Raw genomic sequence first — 19,760 nt, forward strand, 5'->3', positions numbered from 1 at the left:
CTTTCTATATAGGAGCTTTTAACGTCCGTACTCTATGTCAAATTGGCAAACAGGCTATGCTTGCTGAAACCTTGTACTCCCTTAAAATTGATGTATGCTGTGTCTCCGAAACACGCATACCTGAGGATGTTGGCGCCATGTGACGAGCAGATGTTGCGCTCGAAACCGATGCAAGACGAACGGGGCCATCAGTCCTAAGTGATGGGCCTACAAAGGGAGAGCTATTAGTGGGGTGGGGAGAGGGGAAGGAAAATTACTTGAAAGGGACGTCAGCAGTAGCATGTTTTCGCTTGCCCGCCCTGCTGAATGCAGGAAGTAAGGTGACCCGGCTTATGGCACCGCGTGACTGCTGATGTGGGATGAGTTTATTTGCATGTGTTCAGTTCATGGTGGTACGTGGGCTGGGATACTGTCATGGCGCCCACGTCTAGACAGGGGGACGATTAGGGTCCTCAGCCAATGCCTTTGTCTCAAAGGCCTAAATGCAAGGCAGCGGAGTTTGGCGGAAAATGCAAATGCATTGCCATTACGGAACAAGTCACCATATGTTCCAACCCTCAACCTGGAGGACCAGGAGACGGTTTGTCAGACCTCTAACCGTTGACCAACCCGGTATGAGAGACCCTGTGAGTGTCGCGGGGACACCCCCCAGTATAGCTCAATGGGTCGATGAAGTATGCAAACGGTCACACCACGGTAAGGTCCAGTCTCCGTGACAAATCATCTGATGCCGGATAAAACCGAGCGTCGATACAATCCAAGATGCTTGCTGAATCCGAAAAGCCGAATAATTGGATGAGGCGAACTATAGTGGAAGTGTTCGCAGATGGTTCCAAATGATCTACTTGTCAGGTCCTCAGATGGCTCTTTTTAACGGAATCGCCAAAAAATGCAATGCAGCTTAAAGGAACTTTTGACCTTTGGTAGAATATTTTGGTAAGCGTTTCAGATGACGATCTGCTACCTGCTTTCTGGGCTGTCAGCCTTCTGTGGAAACGTTGACTATAAATATGGTGTCTTCTTCAGCTTCGGAAGCGTCATCGTGCCGCTGATCCGGGCGACATGCTACCTGCTTTGTTAAAGGATGGCAGTGACTGTTTAACCCTCTCTCTGGGAGGAATAGAACGTCCGTGAGTTGATAATCGTGTTCGTCTTCATAAAGAGTGCCAACTTCGGATGCTCCAATTTGGCTGTTATTGTAACAATACCTCTGACGGTACTGATTCTTCGTTGTATTGAGATGGCACCCAGAACCTAGACCGTGGGTGTGATTTCGACGCAGTGGAGGCGGCGTCGACCACATCTTTACACTACGTCAGGCGTTGGGGCGGCGCCATGTGTACAGGTGGCACACAGTCTTAGAATTCGTTGACTTCACGGGTACGTTCGATTATGTCGATCAGTAAGCAGTTCTGATTACGCTTGTTCAACAGCAGATGTTCCCGAACCTAATCCGGTCCTTATGTTCACAATTCCGGCTTTGTGAACTGCGTATATGGAAAGTGCTGTGACATGTTTACAACACGAATGGTGTCCCACGAAGTTGTCCAATCTCTTCATTCTTATTCAGCTTCGTTGTTGAGGAACTAATGAGGCGAAACCCGACCGGTCTTTAAAATCCCAGTGTTCAAATAGTTCCTTCTAAGAACCCTTTCGGTCTGGCGTACGCGGACGATATCACTCGTGCTTCAGAGACTTCGATGACCAAAGCTGGGGGTTTTAGTGTATCCTCTGCGCATGGAAGCCAGGCTTCTGATCCATAAAACAATACTGGTCGTGCTGTCAATGCGTATACTCTGAATTTTTGTACATAAATAGGACTGAAATCGTGTGCCAGTTGGTGGATGCGCCTTCAAGAAATACGAAGCTTCGGCCAGCTCCGAGACTAGGAGCACTGTATGTCCGATCCCTCTCACTGAGTTAATTTAGTGTTGTGTGCTTCCCATCCATTGCACACATACATTGAGCTGTATGTCTCGCAGCTAGTTGTCATATGAGATTGAACCAGACTAACACACCAGTCTCCTGTACGTATTTGTTTTGCTGTGTTTGGTTCCGTTATATCATGTTCCAACCTTTATATAAACTGGACGGTTTATTTACCGGTCGAGCAGGTGTCGCACAGAGCGGAGAAATTTCCCGCGTGCAATCTTCAAATCAGTTGTACCCACGCAGTACTGGAAAAAGGTGCCTTTATTTTACTTTAGCTCGACAGTTCAGTCCTTTTTGAAGCTAGCGACTCAATATGCTGGGCAGTCATCATTAACTAAGGGTGATTCCATAGAGATCCATATAATGATTTCCTGGGACAAACGTCATATGGTAGGTGCCAGGTTAGTTTTCGTTTGTTTTTCACAATTTTACCGAGACTGGAACATTAAGAAGTCAAATTAAAAAAACATGGTCTAGTCTACTTATTCACCGATTGTATTTTGTTGCTGGTTTATATACTTTTTGTTTATAATCGTGATTTCCGTTCCACTTCAGAATGAACACTTCCACGTCCGTTTCGCTCACTTGAACTTATCAGCAACCAAGAATTTCTGTATATAACTCCCAGCTTACTCACCTAATTTCAATCGAGGTCGCTGATGGATACAATCGACTGACCGACAACCTTGACTTGTTGAAAGTCCATGAGTACACCGCCGGATTTAATTTCATTTGACAACCCGATAGAAGCCAGTACCAACAAAACACTAGAGCTCCGAAAGTTGTTTGATCCGTTATTCACAGATGTATCGTCTACGCCGATTGTGGCTGCATCCCGAAATCCATCTCGCAAACCTCGAATCCCCCCACCCGTACCTCCAAGGTGTCCAATGAAACATCCCGTTGGATTTCGTATTGATAATGTTGTGAATTCAAAACCGGACAATGTGGCTGCAGAGGACCTGGCCTCATTACTGGACTTATTTCTAGTTCCTTCAACGACAAAGCCAAAGAATACTCCGTCGTCTCAGTCACCGAAACTGCAATCTAAACCCGATGCAAGTGAGATTGGTGGATATCAGCCTCCTGGTGTAAGTTCTGGCGAAATTCATTGATCTCGAATTTGACGGTGCTACATTGCACACACATTTCTCTGTGGTTACTTTGTTGTTACCTGTTTTGTGCGATTATTAACCGAACGCGGTAAGCATTTGTATTTTTGCCTGCAATATCTTGACAAACCTATTCGCTGTGTACGGATAAACCATGTCGACTCAAGTGTACTTGCCATCATTTTCGCGGAAGTTATTGAAACACTAGATTTGGTCCGATCTGTCGTGCACAGTTTGCCTGTTTCGATTAGTGCCAGTTGCCAGTGAGTTTTCCGTCAGTCTTCGCGCTAAATCATTTTTGAACTGACCATCTCCACGACCAGTCACAATTTCTAAAATCATAGTTTCACCGATCTATACCTGCATTGCACTTAATCTCACAATGTTCGGTTGACACTTCTCTAACGGTTGTCCTCATAATCTTCACCAGTAGAGTCCCCATCCGTGTCTTCATCGCCAACATCACTGCCATTACTATCATTAATAGCGTGGTCGTTGTGTAAGTAGTCTTATCGAGTGTTATCTATGATACCCTCTCTCCCGCACAATCTTAAGGAATTTAGGAGCATTCGACCGTATGAGAGAAATTGTCGCACAATGGACAGACGGTCTCGAACTTGCGACTACCATTTTACGATTGAGGTTGTCACATAAAAGGCCGTTAGATGAACGGGATGCTGTATTTTGGTATTCTAAAAGATCTACGGGGAATATCTAACATTGAGCAATCCCTTACCCCTGTAATTTAATTCAATGGGGACCTTACCAAAAATGGAGTGGAGTTGAGATGGTTTTTACCTTAGGAACCGGAGAGATAGATGTATACTTAGGGTTTACTTTCAATCTTCAATCAGGCTCAGTTGTAAGTGCTGTTTCAAGTGATGTGGAAGAATTGCCAGTTTAGTCACATGGGCTGTAATTGCTCGCGTCATTATTATGCATAATGAATGACCCTCTGGAGGGACCATCAGTCGAAAAGATTCCTCAAAAAGACCAACTTTGAAGTTTTCTTAAGATGTTCTCTCCGTAGTACGTACTTCATACAAGGAGGTACTTCCTAACTTGTGAGTAGGATTTTTAAATGTCACTCTTACTTCAGAGCGAAATACCCTACAAGCTTCATGTAATCTTGACCGAATGGACAACCAATGAAGCATGTTTCTCTTATGTTTTGTCATCTACGAAAGAAACCCTCAGTATCTTGTCCATCCCAGTGTTTCACTACTGGTTCCATTAGGGAACGTAGGGCTTAAAGTTTCGAAGTACTGAATACAGGTCTTGTTCGCCTTGTCTCTGAATAACACCACACTCTTTTCGCTGTTTTTTCTACAAAACTGACCTGAATAGGTATCAGTGTGACTTTTATATTGGAAAGTCGAACAAGGTAGAAGTCTTGAGGGATTGGTAACCATCGGTCTACACGAACAGACAATAATGGTACAAGATTATGACTTTTTCGGAACACTCCAAATGCGGTTCGCCCGCTTCAAGGAATGGTTGGCTATCATCGTTGAAATAGGTACAAATATCGTTGACCGAAATTCGGCAACTTTTAAGCTCCATGCTCTGAGCAGTGAGAGAATCTTTGTAACATAACTTATTAGGTAATGCGGAAGGCAAGGAATCTAGCGGCAACAAAGTTTTCATCGTATGTCTTCATCTTATGTGTACGCCTTTCTTGGTACCTTTTACCGGACACGGGACACCACATGAACACCTCAACAGCCTTCTCATCCATCTACATATTATCGGAAAACTAGTCTATGTCAGAATGAAGATCCCAACGACCGCAGAACCCTTTGACATAAGGATTCGCCGGTCTGAACTTTGTACTCGAAAGTGATTCACATAAGCATTAGCATTCATGTGGAAGGCTAGTCAAGTGATAGGTCCACGCAACTCTCATACCTCATGCCAGGTTTTGACGAGCTATGAGTTGACCTCTGATTCATTAATTTTTTTATCGATTGTATTATTTTCTATGTATATGCGAGAGGGCTCGGTGGTTAGAGCGCGAATTTACTGACCGGAAGGAAGGTGGTTGGAACCCGACCTCTGCATCTCGACTTTTGTCCAGGCTTGGGTAAATTGGCAGTATCCCAGCTTCCTTCGGTTGGCATAGCAGCTAAGCACCCGAAGGGTGCTACAGCTGAACGATTATCTTATTATCTTTACATGTATACATATATGCTTAAATCTGACGAAGAGATGTCGAAAAAATACCCTTCAGTCGGTCTGCGTTGTTCCATCTTATTCCAGTCAATTGACTACAGTCATTCTGGTCCGAATCTGTGACAAGGATATGCACTTTTAGATCGTCAATACTTCCGGTGAACGTGAACAGATAGGTCTTGCTAAGGACTGAAAAAAATTAAGTTGCGGTGAAGCATATCGGCGTAGGCTGTAACATAGCAACCTGTTTTCAGACGATAAAGCGAAAGTGTGACCTCTGATTAAAACTTTTGAGACTATCGGTGGTCATACGAACATAAACCCTATCGGCATTTTTATCTTTCACAGTTAAATTAACCTGAGGCAATAGGACTGGATATCGATTGTAATTAGGGCAAGACGTGGTTAGGCACAAGTATCCTTTTCGCATAGGAGGCCACTCACAATTGGGCTAACTCAGGGTTGGATTGCCACCCATTGTTTTTTACTCGCCCTAGTTTAAATTTACGCATGAAAATTACGGGGGAATCTCCGTCCCGGCTAAAGGGAAACTACAATCCCGATCACCTGAAACCTGGTTATTTCTAGTTGCTCGTGAATTCCTTTTTTCACAATAAAGACAGTATCAAAATACCAGACCGATCACCTTCACCACACGGAATAAGGTTTAAAAAGTTTCCGACCTCATTGATCAAAATACAAGAAACCGGAGTTTTGTCAGAGAATACTGGATGAATATTGCTGTGGAACGGCTGATACTTTTAGATTAAAGGCTGAGAGAAGGAACTGAATAGGATTAAGTCTGGCATTTGTTCCCTAGAATTTAGACTCATCCAATAGTCGTCGTACATGGACTGCTACTGTCTTTTGGTCAGTCTACAGCTTTGGTTGAGGACCATAATTGCAGTCTCGTCTAGTGTTACGCACTCTAACAGTATTTCGTCTCAGACACAACCATAAACTACGCAACTCAAAGCACCTGCATAGCGGATCGTCCTTCGCTTTTTACGAATGTCGACGCCCCCATCTTCCTTGTTGTTTCGTAACTACCCTTTGGTCTGACTTGACAGTCAATCTTCTCTAGATCTCAGCTGTAGGCACGTTGGTCACCTAGGGAAGTAGGCATTTGGGGAAGTTACCCATCGCATGCTAGCGCTCAGTAGGCTGTTGACTGTGTCCTACTTTCCTCCTTGTGGAAATGCTGAACGCTCTTTTTTGTCACGTTCATTTATGCACCACCTAACTGCACCTGTGGTTCTTTAAAAGACGCTTACCGAAATCCAACCAATTTCCTGTCTACTGCCGAGCTCGTGATGGCTCAGTAGTCAACGCGCGAACTAACTGATCGGGTTCCAAACCAAACCTGGCACCTCGAAAACTCCTGTCCAGGATTGGGCAACCTGACGGCATCCCAGCCTTCGTGTTTTCTTCAATTGGCATGGCAGCTAGGTACTGAAAGGGTGTGGGAAGTTACCCATCGCATGCTAGCGCTCAGTAGGCTGTTGACTGTGTCCTACTTTCCTCCTTGTGGAAATGCTGAACGCTCTTTTTTGTCACGTTCATTTATGCACCACCTAACTGCACCTGTGGTTCTTTAAAAGACGCTTACCGAAATCCAACCAATTTCCTGTCTACTGCCGAGCTCGTGATGGCTCAGTAGCCAACGCGCGAACTAACTGATCGGGTTCCAAACCAAACCTGGCACCTCGAAAACTCCTGTCCAGGATTGGGCAACCTGACGGCATCCCAGCCTTCGTGTTTTCTTCAATTGGCATGGCAACTAGGTACTGAAAGGGTGTTACAGCTGAACTATTATTATTATTATTTTCTTGTCCGCTACGCCGAGTTCAGCTACAGTCAATATGACATGAGGTTTCAGTACACAAATTATGCGCCACATTTCGCCAAAAGTCCATTTTGGCGGTGTGTTTAATTTGGACGCAGAACAATGCAATGGTGGTGAGCTTCTTTTGCAACCATGCAGCACTAAATTTAGATGAAGTGGACACCGTCTCGTTACGCGGCGTCCTCTTGCGACTGTGTAACCCTGGGGTAGAATCAATCACACCGCCATCGACTGTCAATCGCGTGGTTCAGACGTTGAATGTCAAGGTTCTGGCGCACTGGTAAATTTAAGCTCATCGTCTTCTAGTGTAGATTTCCATACAGGTTTCCCAGTAAATCCGAAGAACACGCTCCCCAGTAAAAAATTAGGACCCACAAACTAATAAGACGTACCAAATTTTATCATCTCAGCTGCCAACTTCATACCACGGTGGTTCTTCTGACTCGATTAAAGTTTACATTCCATTCACCCTCATGCATTATTTCCAGAGGCTATGTTGCAGGAGCCAGCTAAACTGCCCATCCAGTCAGCACTTTTGTGACCGTTGCTTTCCTAGGGCTGGTCAATCGTATCAATTGATGTAGGGCACGTCTGTTTCCGGTAGAAAAAGCCTTCTCCACCCTCCGAGCTTTCATTTTCCATCAAGGGTCTCGGTCTTTCTCTAGGCTCTTCACTACTTGGGGTTTGAGGCATTTGCGTGCGCCGTCGTCCTCTCTGCCTACAGTTATAGATTTCCTGGTATCAATCAAGACCAGTGATCTCGATAATATCCAGTAGTCTTGTGGTCGAGAAGTCGGATAGACAGCACTGAGCGCCGCTAGCATAGCTCTTTTCACATTTCGCCGTGCTTCACCCACGTGCTCGCTACCAGTACAGTACGGCTTGCAGCAGAAAGTTGTTGACTTAGCTAAGACCGATACTGTTGAGCTGTGGTTGTTCGAAGATGTTAGATTGGCGTGCCCGTTGCGGGGAATTGAAAGGAAACGAACGTAAGCCGGTACTTGGTAACGATTCAGGCCGTTACAGCAGCAACTTGAAAATTATCAGGTTGGTTTGATGAGATCCCTTACGTACCCTTCCATTTTCTTTCAACGCTGCTAAGGCTTTCTTTCCCCATGGTTCTATGAACATTAGACGTCAGTGTGTAATGCTGCTATATTAGGGTCGATGATGATGGTGATTATGACTATATTGATGGTCACTTTCTTCATTGTCTTTTTTATCTTCTAGTCGGACACACTTTTGGAACGACCAGTAAGACGCAGAAGACCATTAAAACAGCAGGGATCGACCTTTGTGTCCAACACGCAAGCGACTACTGAATTGGAGTTTTTTGTCAGCGCTGTGGAAAAGTAAGTCCATCGGTCTTGTGTTTGATACGCCCCCACGCAGCACCCGTTTTTGGTGTATTCCTTAACTGCAGTGATTTTGGCTCCAGTAGTAATTTTAATGCTTTTCAACGCTTCGTATCCCAAATGCTCGATTAGAATACCTTTTCCTAAACCGCCGGTTATTCTGCTTTTATTGCCACAAATAGGCAAGATTGGGAGTCATTGTTGACCCGTACGAGAAAATGTGAAATTGTTACTAGTTGTCACAGGAATTCTTTTGATTTTCAGCTTAGCATTGTAACCTATCTCGGACTCATCTCTAGGTTGACTGGCTGCCGATCAGGTTTAGGCAATCCTGTCGGCTCTGGTAGATGGCTTATTAACAAGCCTGACAAGGTTACTACTGGGAGGGGAAGCTTTAGAAATGAAGTGAAATAGAAAATAGGGTTGGGAACCATTTGAGCATTTCCAAATCCAGATCCCGCGTATTTTTGTGGGTCCTCGACCTACATATCTTGAGTTACTGCCAGAGTTAACCGTAATATCCAACCAGTAGAATTTCATGTAAAACGAAGGGTATCCCTTGTTTCGACATTCTTAGCTAGGCAGAAAGTTCCTTCAAACGTTTTTCGTCCGATTCCCGGATTTTGGCGTTTCTATCATATATTGAACGATCGCCATGCCATTCATCATAGCGGTGGTTTGGTGTTCTTTGGTTGTACTTGGTTGCTACGTATCATTTATTCTAGGGCACGCATTAACAGCCGGAAGCTGACTATCAGTTTACCATCATCGGATTTTCATCACAATCCAAGAAAGCCCTGAACACATCTGTTCTGCGACATCGAGTTTTGCCGAATTTCGTGATAGTGTTGGCGCGCATCAACCGGTCAGCCAATTGAGGTGAAACTCGGATGTCCTGAAGTAGTGGGTTTTCAGGCAGTGAGCTTGGTGTGAATGATGCCCTAAAGTTGAAAAGTTTTGGTGTCGACTTCAAAATCCAATCAGAATTCGATTCTAGTAATCTTATCTTAGCGCACCGTCCACTAGGTCGAACTTTAGGTCACGCGTAGACGATCGATACCAAATATCACCACCAAGTTGTTGGTCTAAACTTTTATGGTACTACTGAGAAACAAAAAGAGCATCGAATTCAGTCCACTTGACCGACACTTGGGTTAGCCTACTGGACAGGTTATAGCAGAGCGTCGGTAGGTTGTTTGACTTCTCTCTTGATAGGTTCATTTGTTTTGTGAAGTGGTCAGTCAACCTTTGTACAATCATTCTCAGTAGACCGTATGGTTATCACCAACAGACTTTGACAGTATTCCTGATTTTAAGTCGGATTAGGCGCCGTATTATGACTACTTGTCTTCCCCTTATAATTCCCTCATGCCGACTGTTTACCTCACAGCCTCAAACATCAGAAACGAGAAGCTCGAAAACCGAGAACTATAGTCTATTCCTTCGTCTCCCCGTTTGATGATATAATCGGTCAAAGTTTGCCACCCGACGATAGCAGCCCACTCTATGGTGATTCCGTCGTGTTCGATGCCGTTTATGGGCAATTAACATCTTCAGTTACACGTGCGAACTCCATCGAAGGAGAAGATCATGTTCCACTACGTAAAACTAGTGTCGATCAGGTGCGTGGCATTTGTCCGAAAAAGATCAAGAACGATAAGACCGAAGCTGCCACACCGACTCACTGGAAAAACACCCCCCGATGGACCATCCCACAAATTGAGGTACGGATCAACATGCACGTTGGGCTACATGCGAAACTCTGTCTTCCGCAAGTTGATGATGCGAGCCCCACGGCAGGTCTCAAGTCTACCGGAAAACCACGTTCTTCTGCAGCCTGCCGTTCGTCTGTTTTACTTGGTTCCCCTCGAGTTCGATTGGTCTGTGATCGTAAGTTGGCTGTATTTTGTTTTTTTTTAAAAAAACGAAACCACGCCATGTTTGACTGTTGTTTGCTAAGGTTCACCATGGCTAAGAGCTTACATTGAAGTGAAATTCAGTGTCTCCAGTTGGTTTCAGTTGCTCAGTCAGTAGTGATGAGCTTAGATGGAAAATCGTACGTGAACTGCATGGCCTCGTTTGGTGGTCAGGTTTCGGCTCTTTGAAATTAGTTTCCGAATAATTATTCTTCCTAAGATTCACTAGTCTTCCATACCTTTATCGTAACTTCTTTTTTGTTACGAATCTTCATGTAGACCATGACCGAGTTATCCGGTTTGTGTGCCTCGTGATTGGAATTCATGCCCACGGTCCTTGCGTCTGTAGATACGTGGACTTCAGTCGTGCAGCCAGAGGATGTTGGCTTACAAACGTGCTGCTCCATAGATATTGACTTCTTGATAATGTTAACGATTAATCAGTACCGACCGACTCACTCCATTCGCTCTGGTCGATTTCTCCAAAAGTACCACTTATGCCTGTATATTAACTAAGGTGCAGTTTGGATATCCGATTGGCATCCTCTACCTAGACTATTCCGTTATAAATGCTTTTCGACGTCTGTCTACTATACAGATTGCGTGCCAGCAAACAAGGGGGTGCCACATCTTGACGCAACTTACTACTCATGAAGCTGCAGGGGGTTCCGACAGCCCGCCACAGGTTTCATCCTCCTTAAGGCCCATCAGGTAGGAATGGTCTCCGAGTTCTCGCCAACCCCATACTCTATTCGAACCAATTACAATTCTTGATATACACATTAGAAAACCAAGTTGGTTTCAATGAAAGAATGAATGTCTTGTTTAGGATATTCTTCAACTGAACGTACTACACAAAGATCGCCTCATGTTTCAGCTGGAATTTATTTGAGTCTCCCACTATAAAGCCAGATTTGCAGTGTGTATTCCGCGTAAGGGTGCCTCGTTCCCGGAGGCTTGCCACGGCGCGTGGCAAGTAAAATTCATCCCCGATTTTCACGGTATTCCGTCTAAATTGTACAATCTATGTTTACCGACTCGACATCTCTAAGTCTCCGTCCATCGAAGCTTGATGGACCACCAGAAGTAAACGAGCAACCGATCGCTTTTATGCTTTTCCGAAAAGCGTGTCGTTGGCCGTTTCCATTCGGAATACATTATTAAAGCTCGTCAAAGCAAATATCCGAACCATTTTCTGGATTTATCCCACCTCAAGTACAGGTTGGAGGAGCATTTTATTCTATCTTCAATGTAAGATGAAAAACCTGGTTACGGTCGTTATAAGCCCTTCCGACCAAGACTGTAAGGGGAAACGCCTAGCTTTTTATACCTAATGAATTCTAGTTTCGCACTAAACAGTGAGATTTGAAAATGCGGTTTGTCAGCGGACGGCTGATAGCTGGACGTGATGATGTGAAAATTCACTCGATTAGCTATTCCACCCACCGGTTATGGAAGGGTCTTTCGTATAAATGTAATGTCTAATTGTCACGACAGAGACTCGGAGTATGCGTACGATCACAGCTTCCACTTCTTTCTGAGAGACGGTGCTTTCGTTCGAGTGCATAACTGGCATTCGTATTCTTTATGCAGTATTTTTCGAAGAGTGGACATTACCAGACAAGGGATTTCTTGCACATTTGGGTACACTGTCTTGGGGGGCGGGGGGCATTTTACACTAAATCGTGGCTGAGTACCATTGTGGCATTGCTAGGAGGAGTAGCGGAGTAGTGGGTACATGTTTTGAAGCGGGTTACTGCAGTTTGTTTTTGTCTTTTACACAATCTCCAAATTGACATCAACTTGTCTGTACCTTCAGCCAACAGCACCCTAGTGAGTGAACTCATGTTGGAAGCGCTTTCCAATGACGTTGTGCCGCCAAATACGGATCTGAATGTCAACAAATATCAGCTGCGTCTTCATGGACGTGCGGAGCTTCTTAATCCGTAAGTCGCCCGCTATGTAGGCATTTGAATCACTCACGGGATCTTGGAGTGTTAGGCAATACCTCGTCTAGATGGTTGTGAGTTCACCATATGCGGACCGGCATTGTATTAGTATTAAATCATCAGACTGCCTGTTTTTTGGCATAATTGCGCTTCATTGGATGTAGTTGAATGAACACTGGTCTGCCGGTAACGGTTCCAATCAGAAATCAGTCCCAGAATTCACAAAAATATGGCTGAAAAACACTAAAAACTTGAAAAAGAATGGGGCAAACTTATACGATCACCCCACACTACCTTCTCGTCGAGAGATTTTGATGGCCTTTCCGCTTAGGCGTACTTTCATTGAGTGTGTAAATGACATTTTGGTTGGTGTTTGTTTGTTGTCGTTTGGGGGACAGCCACCAACTCAAATTGCAGACCACAGACGTCTCCACCTTTTTAGATTCGTTGTACAAAACACCACGAGACAGCACTTGATGATGCGGGAGGTTCGTGACATAATTTTTAGTTCAGCTTTCTAATTTTTTGTCTATCCTTAGTCATAATATGATGCCTGGATGTCCCGTTAGACGCGAACTATTGTTAACTTGCCTATACTGCATGCTGAAAACAGACTCCGAACTAGCACCTCTAGTCTGAAACTGATCTACTGCACATCGGCACTGCTCCATCGGCACGGGAATTCTGAACACAAGTGAGAACATAACTCCACGGGTGACTCCAGGTGACCATCAATTCAATCCGAGACACGGAGCATCGATTGTGTGGGCTTTTCAATCCCAGTGCACTTCCTCTGCTTATCTTAACCCGGAATTCCCATAGAATTGTTTGTTTTTTTAACGTGTCTGGTGGCCTCACCGACGACGAAGACTGCTTTCCTGAGGAGAATTCATCCGCTTTTCCTTTATAAGCCCTCTCAGCATACGAATTGAGCAAATTAGTAATACCGGCTGGTCAATAGGACTCCGATTCACCCATGCGGACATTGGAAGACTATATTACCATGCTTCTCCATGCTTAGATAGGAGGGTGGGAAATTCGGCCAAAATAACACAGTGTAGCACGAACGCCGGTAGCACCAGTTAACTGTCTCCTTTTGCGGTGTTCCTAACCAAGCACAACAAGGGTTGCGTTACTCGCATCATGCAGAAAGAAGAGCACTCGTCAAACCCATACTTTTCCAAGTATCTTTCACTATTCTGCCAAACACGATGGATTACCTTGGTCCCTTTAAGATGGTTCATGATATGTATGTTGCCTTTCGGAAACGAAGGTATAGAACCAATGATGCTTGTCTTGTTTTCTATACTTGTTTACGGAATAACAGTGAATTCTACCCAGTAATTTGTGAAATAGACCAAGTTAGACACATAGACAAGTATCAGAATGGTCAGATTCCTGAAAATAATTCCTGGTTGCCCGAAACTTGTTGTGATCCTCAAACCGCGCCAAAATCACATTAGGGAAGCTACCAAGCATCTGGGCCAGAGAAGCCAGCTACCGATTAGACGCTTAAGCAGTCAATCTGTTCAGCAACAGCCGACAGTGATGATTGTACAGTCATCTAATAGAAACAACGACTGACTTCTTCGTCGCTAGGTTCTTCATGTCGCTTGTCAACTTGAATACTCAATATTAATGTTGGATTCATGTTTTTCGCTCTCAGAAACATGGAAAAGCTTAATGTCCTACCTATATTTTTGCTGCTAGGCTGCGCGAAAGAAGCATTTCGTGAACCCTGTCGTTGAGTTCCAGCAACCAGAGGAAGGCATTGTACAGTGTGCAGTGTAATCTTTACTGTGACAGCTTTCTGTACAAGTTGAGCGAGGGAAGCCTCAAAGTAACCATTAAGCGTTTGGGAGCAGCGGCTTGCTCCGTAGATTGATCGATCGTTTTCCTCACAAGATTACTCCGTCTTCCGGCACGTTCTCGCGCCGGTATGGCACAGTGGATCTGATCACATGACATCATGACCTAAATCATGTGGTGTCAAACATTTTTTGGAATGCTCATTCAAGTACCAGTTGACAATGTTATTGTATGGGTGTTGACAAATTTCAAACGTAGTTCCATTTCCACATGTGATTTCTTGCATTGCACAAGCTTCCGTGGTCATCTTGATCGTCATCCTCGTCGACAGCATGACATCAGTGTTCAGCACTGAAGCTCCGTCGTCATATGGCCTCAATAAGTTATTTGTTGAGACAAACTAAAGTTACACTAGCCGTGTTCAACATGGTATGCCATATGTATACGATGATGTTATATATATATATAATGATTATATATATATATATATATAATCATTTATCAGCTCCGGGTTAGGCGACAAACACCGGAATTAACTTTCAAGGTATCAGACTTCGTTAAATGATATCAAGTCACCTTTCACTTAGCCTGGTAAGTTCAGTTTCATGAAAATCAATACTCACAGAAGGCCCTTGGTCTGCTGACGTGGTTAGTTTGAACATTCATCGCTAAGAGGGCCACTGCTGAGTGCTCTGTGTAATCTCCTGTTAATCTCTTCTATACCATCTGCCAGATTGACCAACTGTGCTTGCGCCACTCTGAATTGGGTACAGAAAACAGTACTCGCTTCGGCTGACGATGATTTGGCATGCGCAGTGCGTGGCCTAGCCACCGTAGTCTTTGGTGCTTGGCTGCTGCCACACTACCTCACCTCACTTTCTCACAGGAACTAATATAACTTCTAGAGCACGTAAAGCGCTTAACAGTTTCGAGTGTCTCTCTTTGGACTGCAAGCGGCGTGTCAAGTGGCTACATGTCTAGAAGCATGACCTTATATTTGGTAGGTGCAGTGCGCAAACCAATGGACGGAATGACTTTAGTCAGTTCATCCGAAAACCTGCGCGTTCTTTTGGTTGAGAACGATTTTATCTACACATTCCAGATTGACAGGGTTTTTGTCATCAGCTGTTCGAGTACCAGGGTTTTTAAAACCTTCCAGCGTTCGTCTAATTTTTCTGTCCACCACGAAGTTTATTTATATTAGAGAGTGAGCTTCCTTGTGGGGCACCACTTTGTGTACGGAAGCCCTTGGAGAGCTCTTTGTATACTCTCCCACTTCCGAAAGTCGGAGGATATGAGGAACATACTGTATTGACCAAATGGAGGTGAGATGGCTCAGTGGTTAGAGGGCAAATTTACTGACCGGAAGCTCCGCGTTTCGAATCCGGCCTCTTCCTCTCGACTTCCCATGTCTATTCCCAAATGGAAGCAAATAGATCAGGCATCTGTTTCAATGGGAATTGTTCCATACAGTGGTGTATCTGTGCTTAGTGGTGGGGAATGATTGTGCAGGAAAGATCAACGGCTTCGCACGACAATATGAGTTAGCTGTATCCGCGAACCCATTTCGGTAGCACAAACCGACATAGTCCTGTTGATGGTCGAAAGCTATGTTCCGGATCCACTCCTGAGCTTACCGTCATTTCTGGTTAGGTTTGGACAAAAGTTCATGCCTCGGTTAAGCGGCGCGATGTCATAGACCGAGAGCTCGTCACATCTGAAGCGTCTGACCTAATGAGGGCATAAAGTATTTTAGCTAGACACCATTCAGATCTCAGTTGCTGTACCCGCGTCATCGCCGTGATTCAAGAAGTTCTCTGGATTTAAATGATTCCGATTTCCACGTCGTCTTTTGATTGCTCCAGTAGATCGATGTGATTGGTTTGTGGAGGAAAATCTGGAGTGCTAACTCTGTTGACACAGTGCTTGCTTTCCAGCAGGTATCCATACACTGATTCGAGCTAATTCACTTTTGAGGAACAGCTGCGACCAATGATTCCTGTTCCTTCTTGGTGTGCGTTCTTTTATGTTGCTTCTTAACTACTCCTGATTCACGCTTCACACCTATCACTTGCTATTTTTCTGGTAGGGATGCCCGTCTCTGCGATTGCAACCAAGTGCAGCTATGTCATCGCCTGGACCTACCATTACGACTGATTTTGGAGCCGAGGCTGCATAACGACAGTTCTGTCTTGTCGGTAAGCACGTGTACTGTTTTCGTTCCATCTTATTTTCCTGACGGTTTTCTAGAGAAACCCATCACCAAAACCTTTGATTCATCGAAAAAGAAACAGTCTAGTTTCATTTGCTTTTGGCTGCTTGTAACTTTAGATGCGTTCAAGAGCCTCGTGTCCGATGAATTTCCAACCATATTCGGTAATTCTTGCAGGGTGAGAGGTGACCGCTGCGCTTATTGTGAGATATCCTTCTTGTGTATCAAAATTATATCTGCTATAGATACTGGATGACTCTGAGTTTAGAACCTAAGACAGTAGTGCTGACAGTAGTGGTTGACCAGATCGAAGCCTAAGTAAACACGTAAGTTGGAAGGAACTCTTTTTCTAGCTCATGGACCTCCATGAGTTCGTCGCTAGCCATTGCCAGCGACATCGACATCAACAGTGGTTAGAGCGCGAATTTACTGATCGGACGGTCCGTCGTTCGAACCCGACCTCTGCCTCTCGACTTTCCCTGTCTAGGCTTGGGCAATCTGACAGTATCCCAGCCCTCGTGCTTCTATCGGATGGCATGGCAGCTAGGCACCGAAAGCATGTTACAGCTGAGCAATTTTCTATATTTTTCAACATCATAAGATTAATGAAGAATCAAATCATCCTGATTCATTTTTAGGTTAAATTCCTTGTATGGTGGCTACATTCCTGTTTCCAACCCCTACTGTTTGCCATGTCTCAATTTAGTATTTGGCATGTATAGGCGTTTGTAGCTCCTAAACGATTCGATGAAATCGTGCGAAATCGTGCGCTTTTTAAATAACGAAACAGCTAGCATGCCTGCAGTCATTCAACAATATTGCGTTGATATAGACACTCCGGGATCTAACCGAATGCTGGCAAATCTTATTTATCATTTCGTAGCGAATTTAAAATTCTTTCCGGATCTGGCAAAGTAGACTTTTTTGGGAAGTTTCGTGCAACCCGCAACAAATGCATAGAGACGAGCGATTGCACTTTTGCTGGCCACACCGGAAAGCAAATATACACGATCGGTTTCATTCTTCTTGGGACTCATCATCAGTCCCCGAGTTTCTGTCAATCCTATGTTCTACTGGAACCCGAATCAAACGCACGCACACCCATTTGCAAACCAATTTAGTCTTAACCGGGGACTCAGCTGGATTTCTAGTCTTACTGAACGTCATGCACAAGAATAGCCCAATGTTCCGATACGTACTGTGTTTGAGATATCACGATATATTGTACTCACTCATTGTGTTCCTTCAAGAGCATATACTACGGTATGTCAAATGTCGGACCAACTTTATCATGAGACGGCCTTTTCACAGCACATTCAGTTGAAGAATATCATAAACGAGAGATACAGCCCGGATTCAGTTAAGTTTTCCGTAAGAACAAACTTATTTGCAGAGTCAGTGTAGTTTTGGGCAGTAAAAGGCCCATTCCTTCGTACAGCCATCTTCAGGAGGTAGCGTGCCGTCAGTACCAGGGCTTGTAAGAATCTGTATACCTTTACTAGCCGACAAACCACTTCAACTTTACATTTTCGTGCGAATTGTCCCAGCTGACATTTATTTCACAAATGACACCAATCACTTTCCACTCACATAAATACTGTGTGGGTTGTGTTCTGATGAAGCTTGAGGTAGGCAGTGGTTAAGGCGCCAGCCTATGGGTAGGAAGGTCCGTGGTTCAAACCCAGCGTCAGCATCTCTGCTTCCGTCTAGGTTTGGACAACCTGGCACTATCCCAGCCCATATGCCTCTTCCCGTTAGCATGTCAGCTAGGCACTTGAGGGGTGCTACAGCTAACCTTCTTCCTGTTTTCTGATGAAAACTTTACTGTGAATGTGCCTGTTCAAAACTTCTGCTCTGAATCTCTCCACAGAATCACAACCTAGAGCTCAGCTGTTTTTCTAACCCACAACCATTTGCTTTTCCACCCTCTTCTTGTTGGGTGTTATTTACTGGGTCATCTCTCCTATCGTTACGCTGTTGGAGGTTGTCAAGTAGTCCGCAGTGACAGTAGAGGGTTAACAACTCGGAACAGGGTGGATTGATTGATTGCCTGGATAATTGGGTAGAGATTTATTTTGAAGCCACAGAAGAAAAAAACCTATGTGGAGAAGTCCTTGGGGAACTCTGAGGTAGTTTGTGGTAGTATGTAGTATGTGGTAAACGCTATAATATCCCGAACCCAACTCAGGCGGACCTTGTATTTTTTAAAATTAATAATCTGTCTGTCCTTATCTACTTCCTTTGGAAAGATCGACGCACAAACGTTCCGTAAACCCGAGAACGATTGTCGTCTGCACTTGAGCTTGCCGGAGAACGTTGGGAAGTTAGGACAATATGACCAAGGAGTAAGTGTGAGGATGGAAAATTAGGACGAGGAAGTTACATGACTGAGTATAATCAACACAACGGCTCCTGGCCTTGGCACGCGTTTTCAGATAGGGAATGTCTCTAGAAGCCATATCAATTTCAAGCTATATCTCCTAAATCAAGGGTCAGTAACTTTTACACACGTGGCTATATATAGGGCGGTTCCATCCATTGTTAACCCAGATCAGTATGAGCAAGGTTCCCAGTGTCAGCTTGCGGGTAATTCATTCAGTCTCCGCATTTCTAGTTTCCCATCCTTTCGCTGACACTTATGTGCCGCTGGTTTGACTATCGTACGATTTATCATCCTCTGCCACTCACTATTTTTCAGACAGGAGATGCATCAACCGGTGAGAATTTCAAACCTCAGTCCATGCCCATAACCAACTCTGGGACTATTCCTAGCGAGTGAGTTCGGGTCACTTTTCATTCGCCATTGGCCAAGCCGGAGTATTTATCTGAGAGTTACATTTGACCTATGATTAGTGCTGTGCGGAGCTTTTCAATGTACTTGTGTTTGATCAGGAGAAGCCAAATTATCGCAAAAGATAAACATCTGGTTCTCGTTTGTTAGACAGCATTGGACTGAGTGAATGATGCGGCATCCCAATTTTCGAGCACAGGTTTTTTTCCACAGCATTTTCTGTAGTAAATTTTAACAAGGTTTTCTCAAGCCATCACCTCCTGCTTTCGATAGCAGAGGAAATCGAGGGAAAATTCAAAACGGTGTGAAATCAAACATCCATTTATCGAATAATGTGTTTTTAACGTCTGGCTCAACTGAATTCCTGGTTTACGATGCTTCAGATTGGTGGACTGTGCAGGTGTTTCATATTTCAGCTGGCCTCCGAATTCTCAACAGAAGGTGCTTCATATTTCAGCTGGCCTCCGAATTCTCATCAATCTGGTTTCCTACTTGAACACCCAACTGCACCTATGTGAACTGAAATATTCAGTTACAATTTGAGATGAGGTCAACGGAGGACTCAACTGTTCGAGAGTATTCGTCAACTTTGTAGGTAATGTCATGTCAAGGTGCGTGAAGTTGCAGTGACCGCGCGCGTCATTGCGGATGAAACAAAAGCTATAG

General features: G+C 44.4%; 3 protein-coding genes across 3 annotated transcripts in view; 2 read left to right on the forward strand and 1 right to left on the reverse strand.

The window, feature by feature from the left end:
- Nucleotides 1-198, forward strand: part of T265_02551 (hypothetical protein) — a gene marked incomplete at both ends in the record, with an annotated part of 6,943 nt that extends 6,745 nt beyond the window's left edge. The window contains one exon of the mRNA XM_009166830.1: nucleotides 13-198. Coding sequence (XP_009165094.1) covers nucleotides 13-198 — 186 coding nt within the window. The remainder of the gene's footprint in view (nucleotides 1-12) is intronic.
- A 2,221-nt stretch (nucleotides 199-2,419) lies between these two features.
- Nucleotides 2,420-19,760, forward strand: part of T265_02553 (hypothetical protein) — a gene marked incomplete at both ends in the record, with an annotated part of 65,999 nt that continues 48,658 nt past the window's right edge. The window contains 6 exons of the mRNA XM_009166832.1: nucleotides 2,420-3,023; nucleotides 8,293-8,414; nucleotides 9,808-10,307; nucleotides 12,153-12,279; nucleotides 16,181-16,289; nucleotides 19,002-19,078. Of these exons, the coding sequence (XP_009165096.1) occupies nucleotides 2,637-3,023; nucleotides 8,293-8,414; nucleotides 9,808-10,307; nucleotides 12,153-12,279; nucleotides 16,181-16,289; nucleotides 19,002-19,078 (1,322 nt within the window). The remainder of the gene's footprint in view (nucleotides 3,024-8,292; nucleotides 8,415-9,807; nucleotides 10,308-12,152; nucleotides 12,280-16,180; nucleotides 16,290-19,001; nucleotides 19,079-19,760) is intronic.
- Nucleotides 7,704-15,501, reverse strand: T265_02552 (hypothetical protein; the record flags this gene model as incomplete). The annotated part of the gene is made up of 4 exons (XM_009166831.1): nucleotides 7,704-8,094; nucleotides 14,968-15,068; nucleotides 15,149-15,266; nucleotides 15,455-15,501. The coding sequence occupies 4 exons, from the start codon at nucleotides 15,499-15,501 to the stop codon at nucleotides 7,704-7,706; spliced, it is 657 nt and encodes a 218-aa protein (XP_009165095.1).

This window comes from Opisthorchis viverrini (genome assembly GCF_000715545.1).
Source record: "Opisthorchis viverrini unplaced genomic scaffold opera_v5_31, whole genome shotgun sequence".
Taxonomy (NCBI): domain Eukaryota; kingdom Metazoa; phylum Platyhelminthes; class Trematoda; order Opisthorchiida; family Opisthorchiidae; genus Opisthorchis; species Opisthorchis viverrini.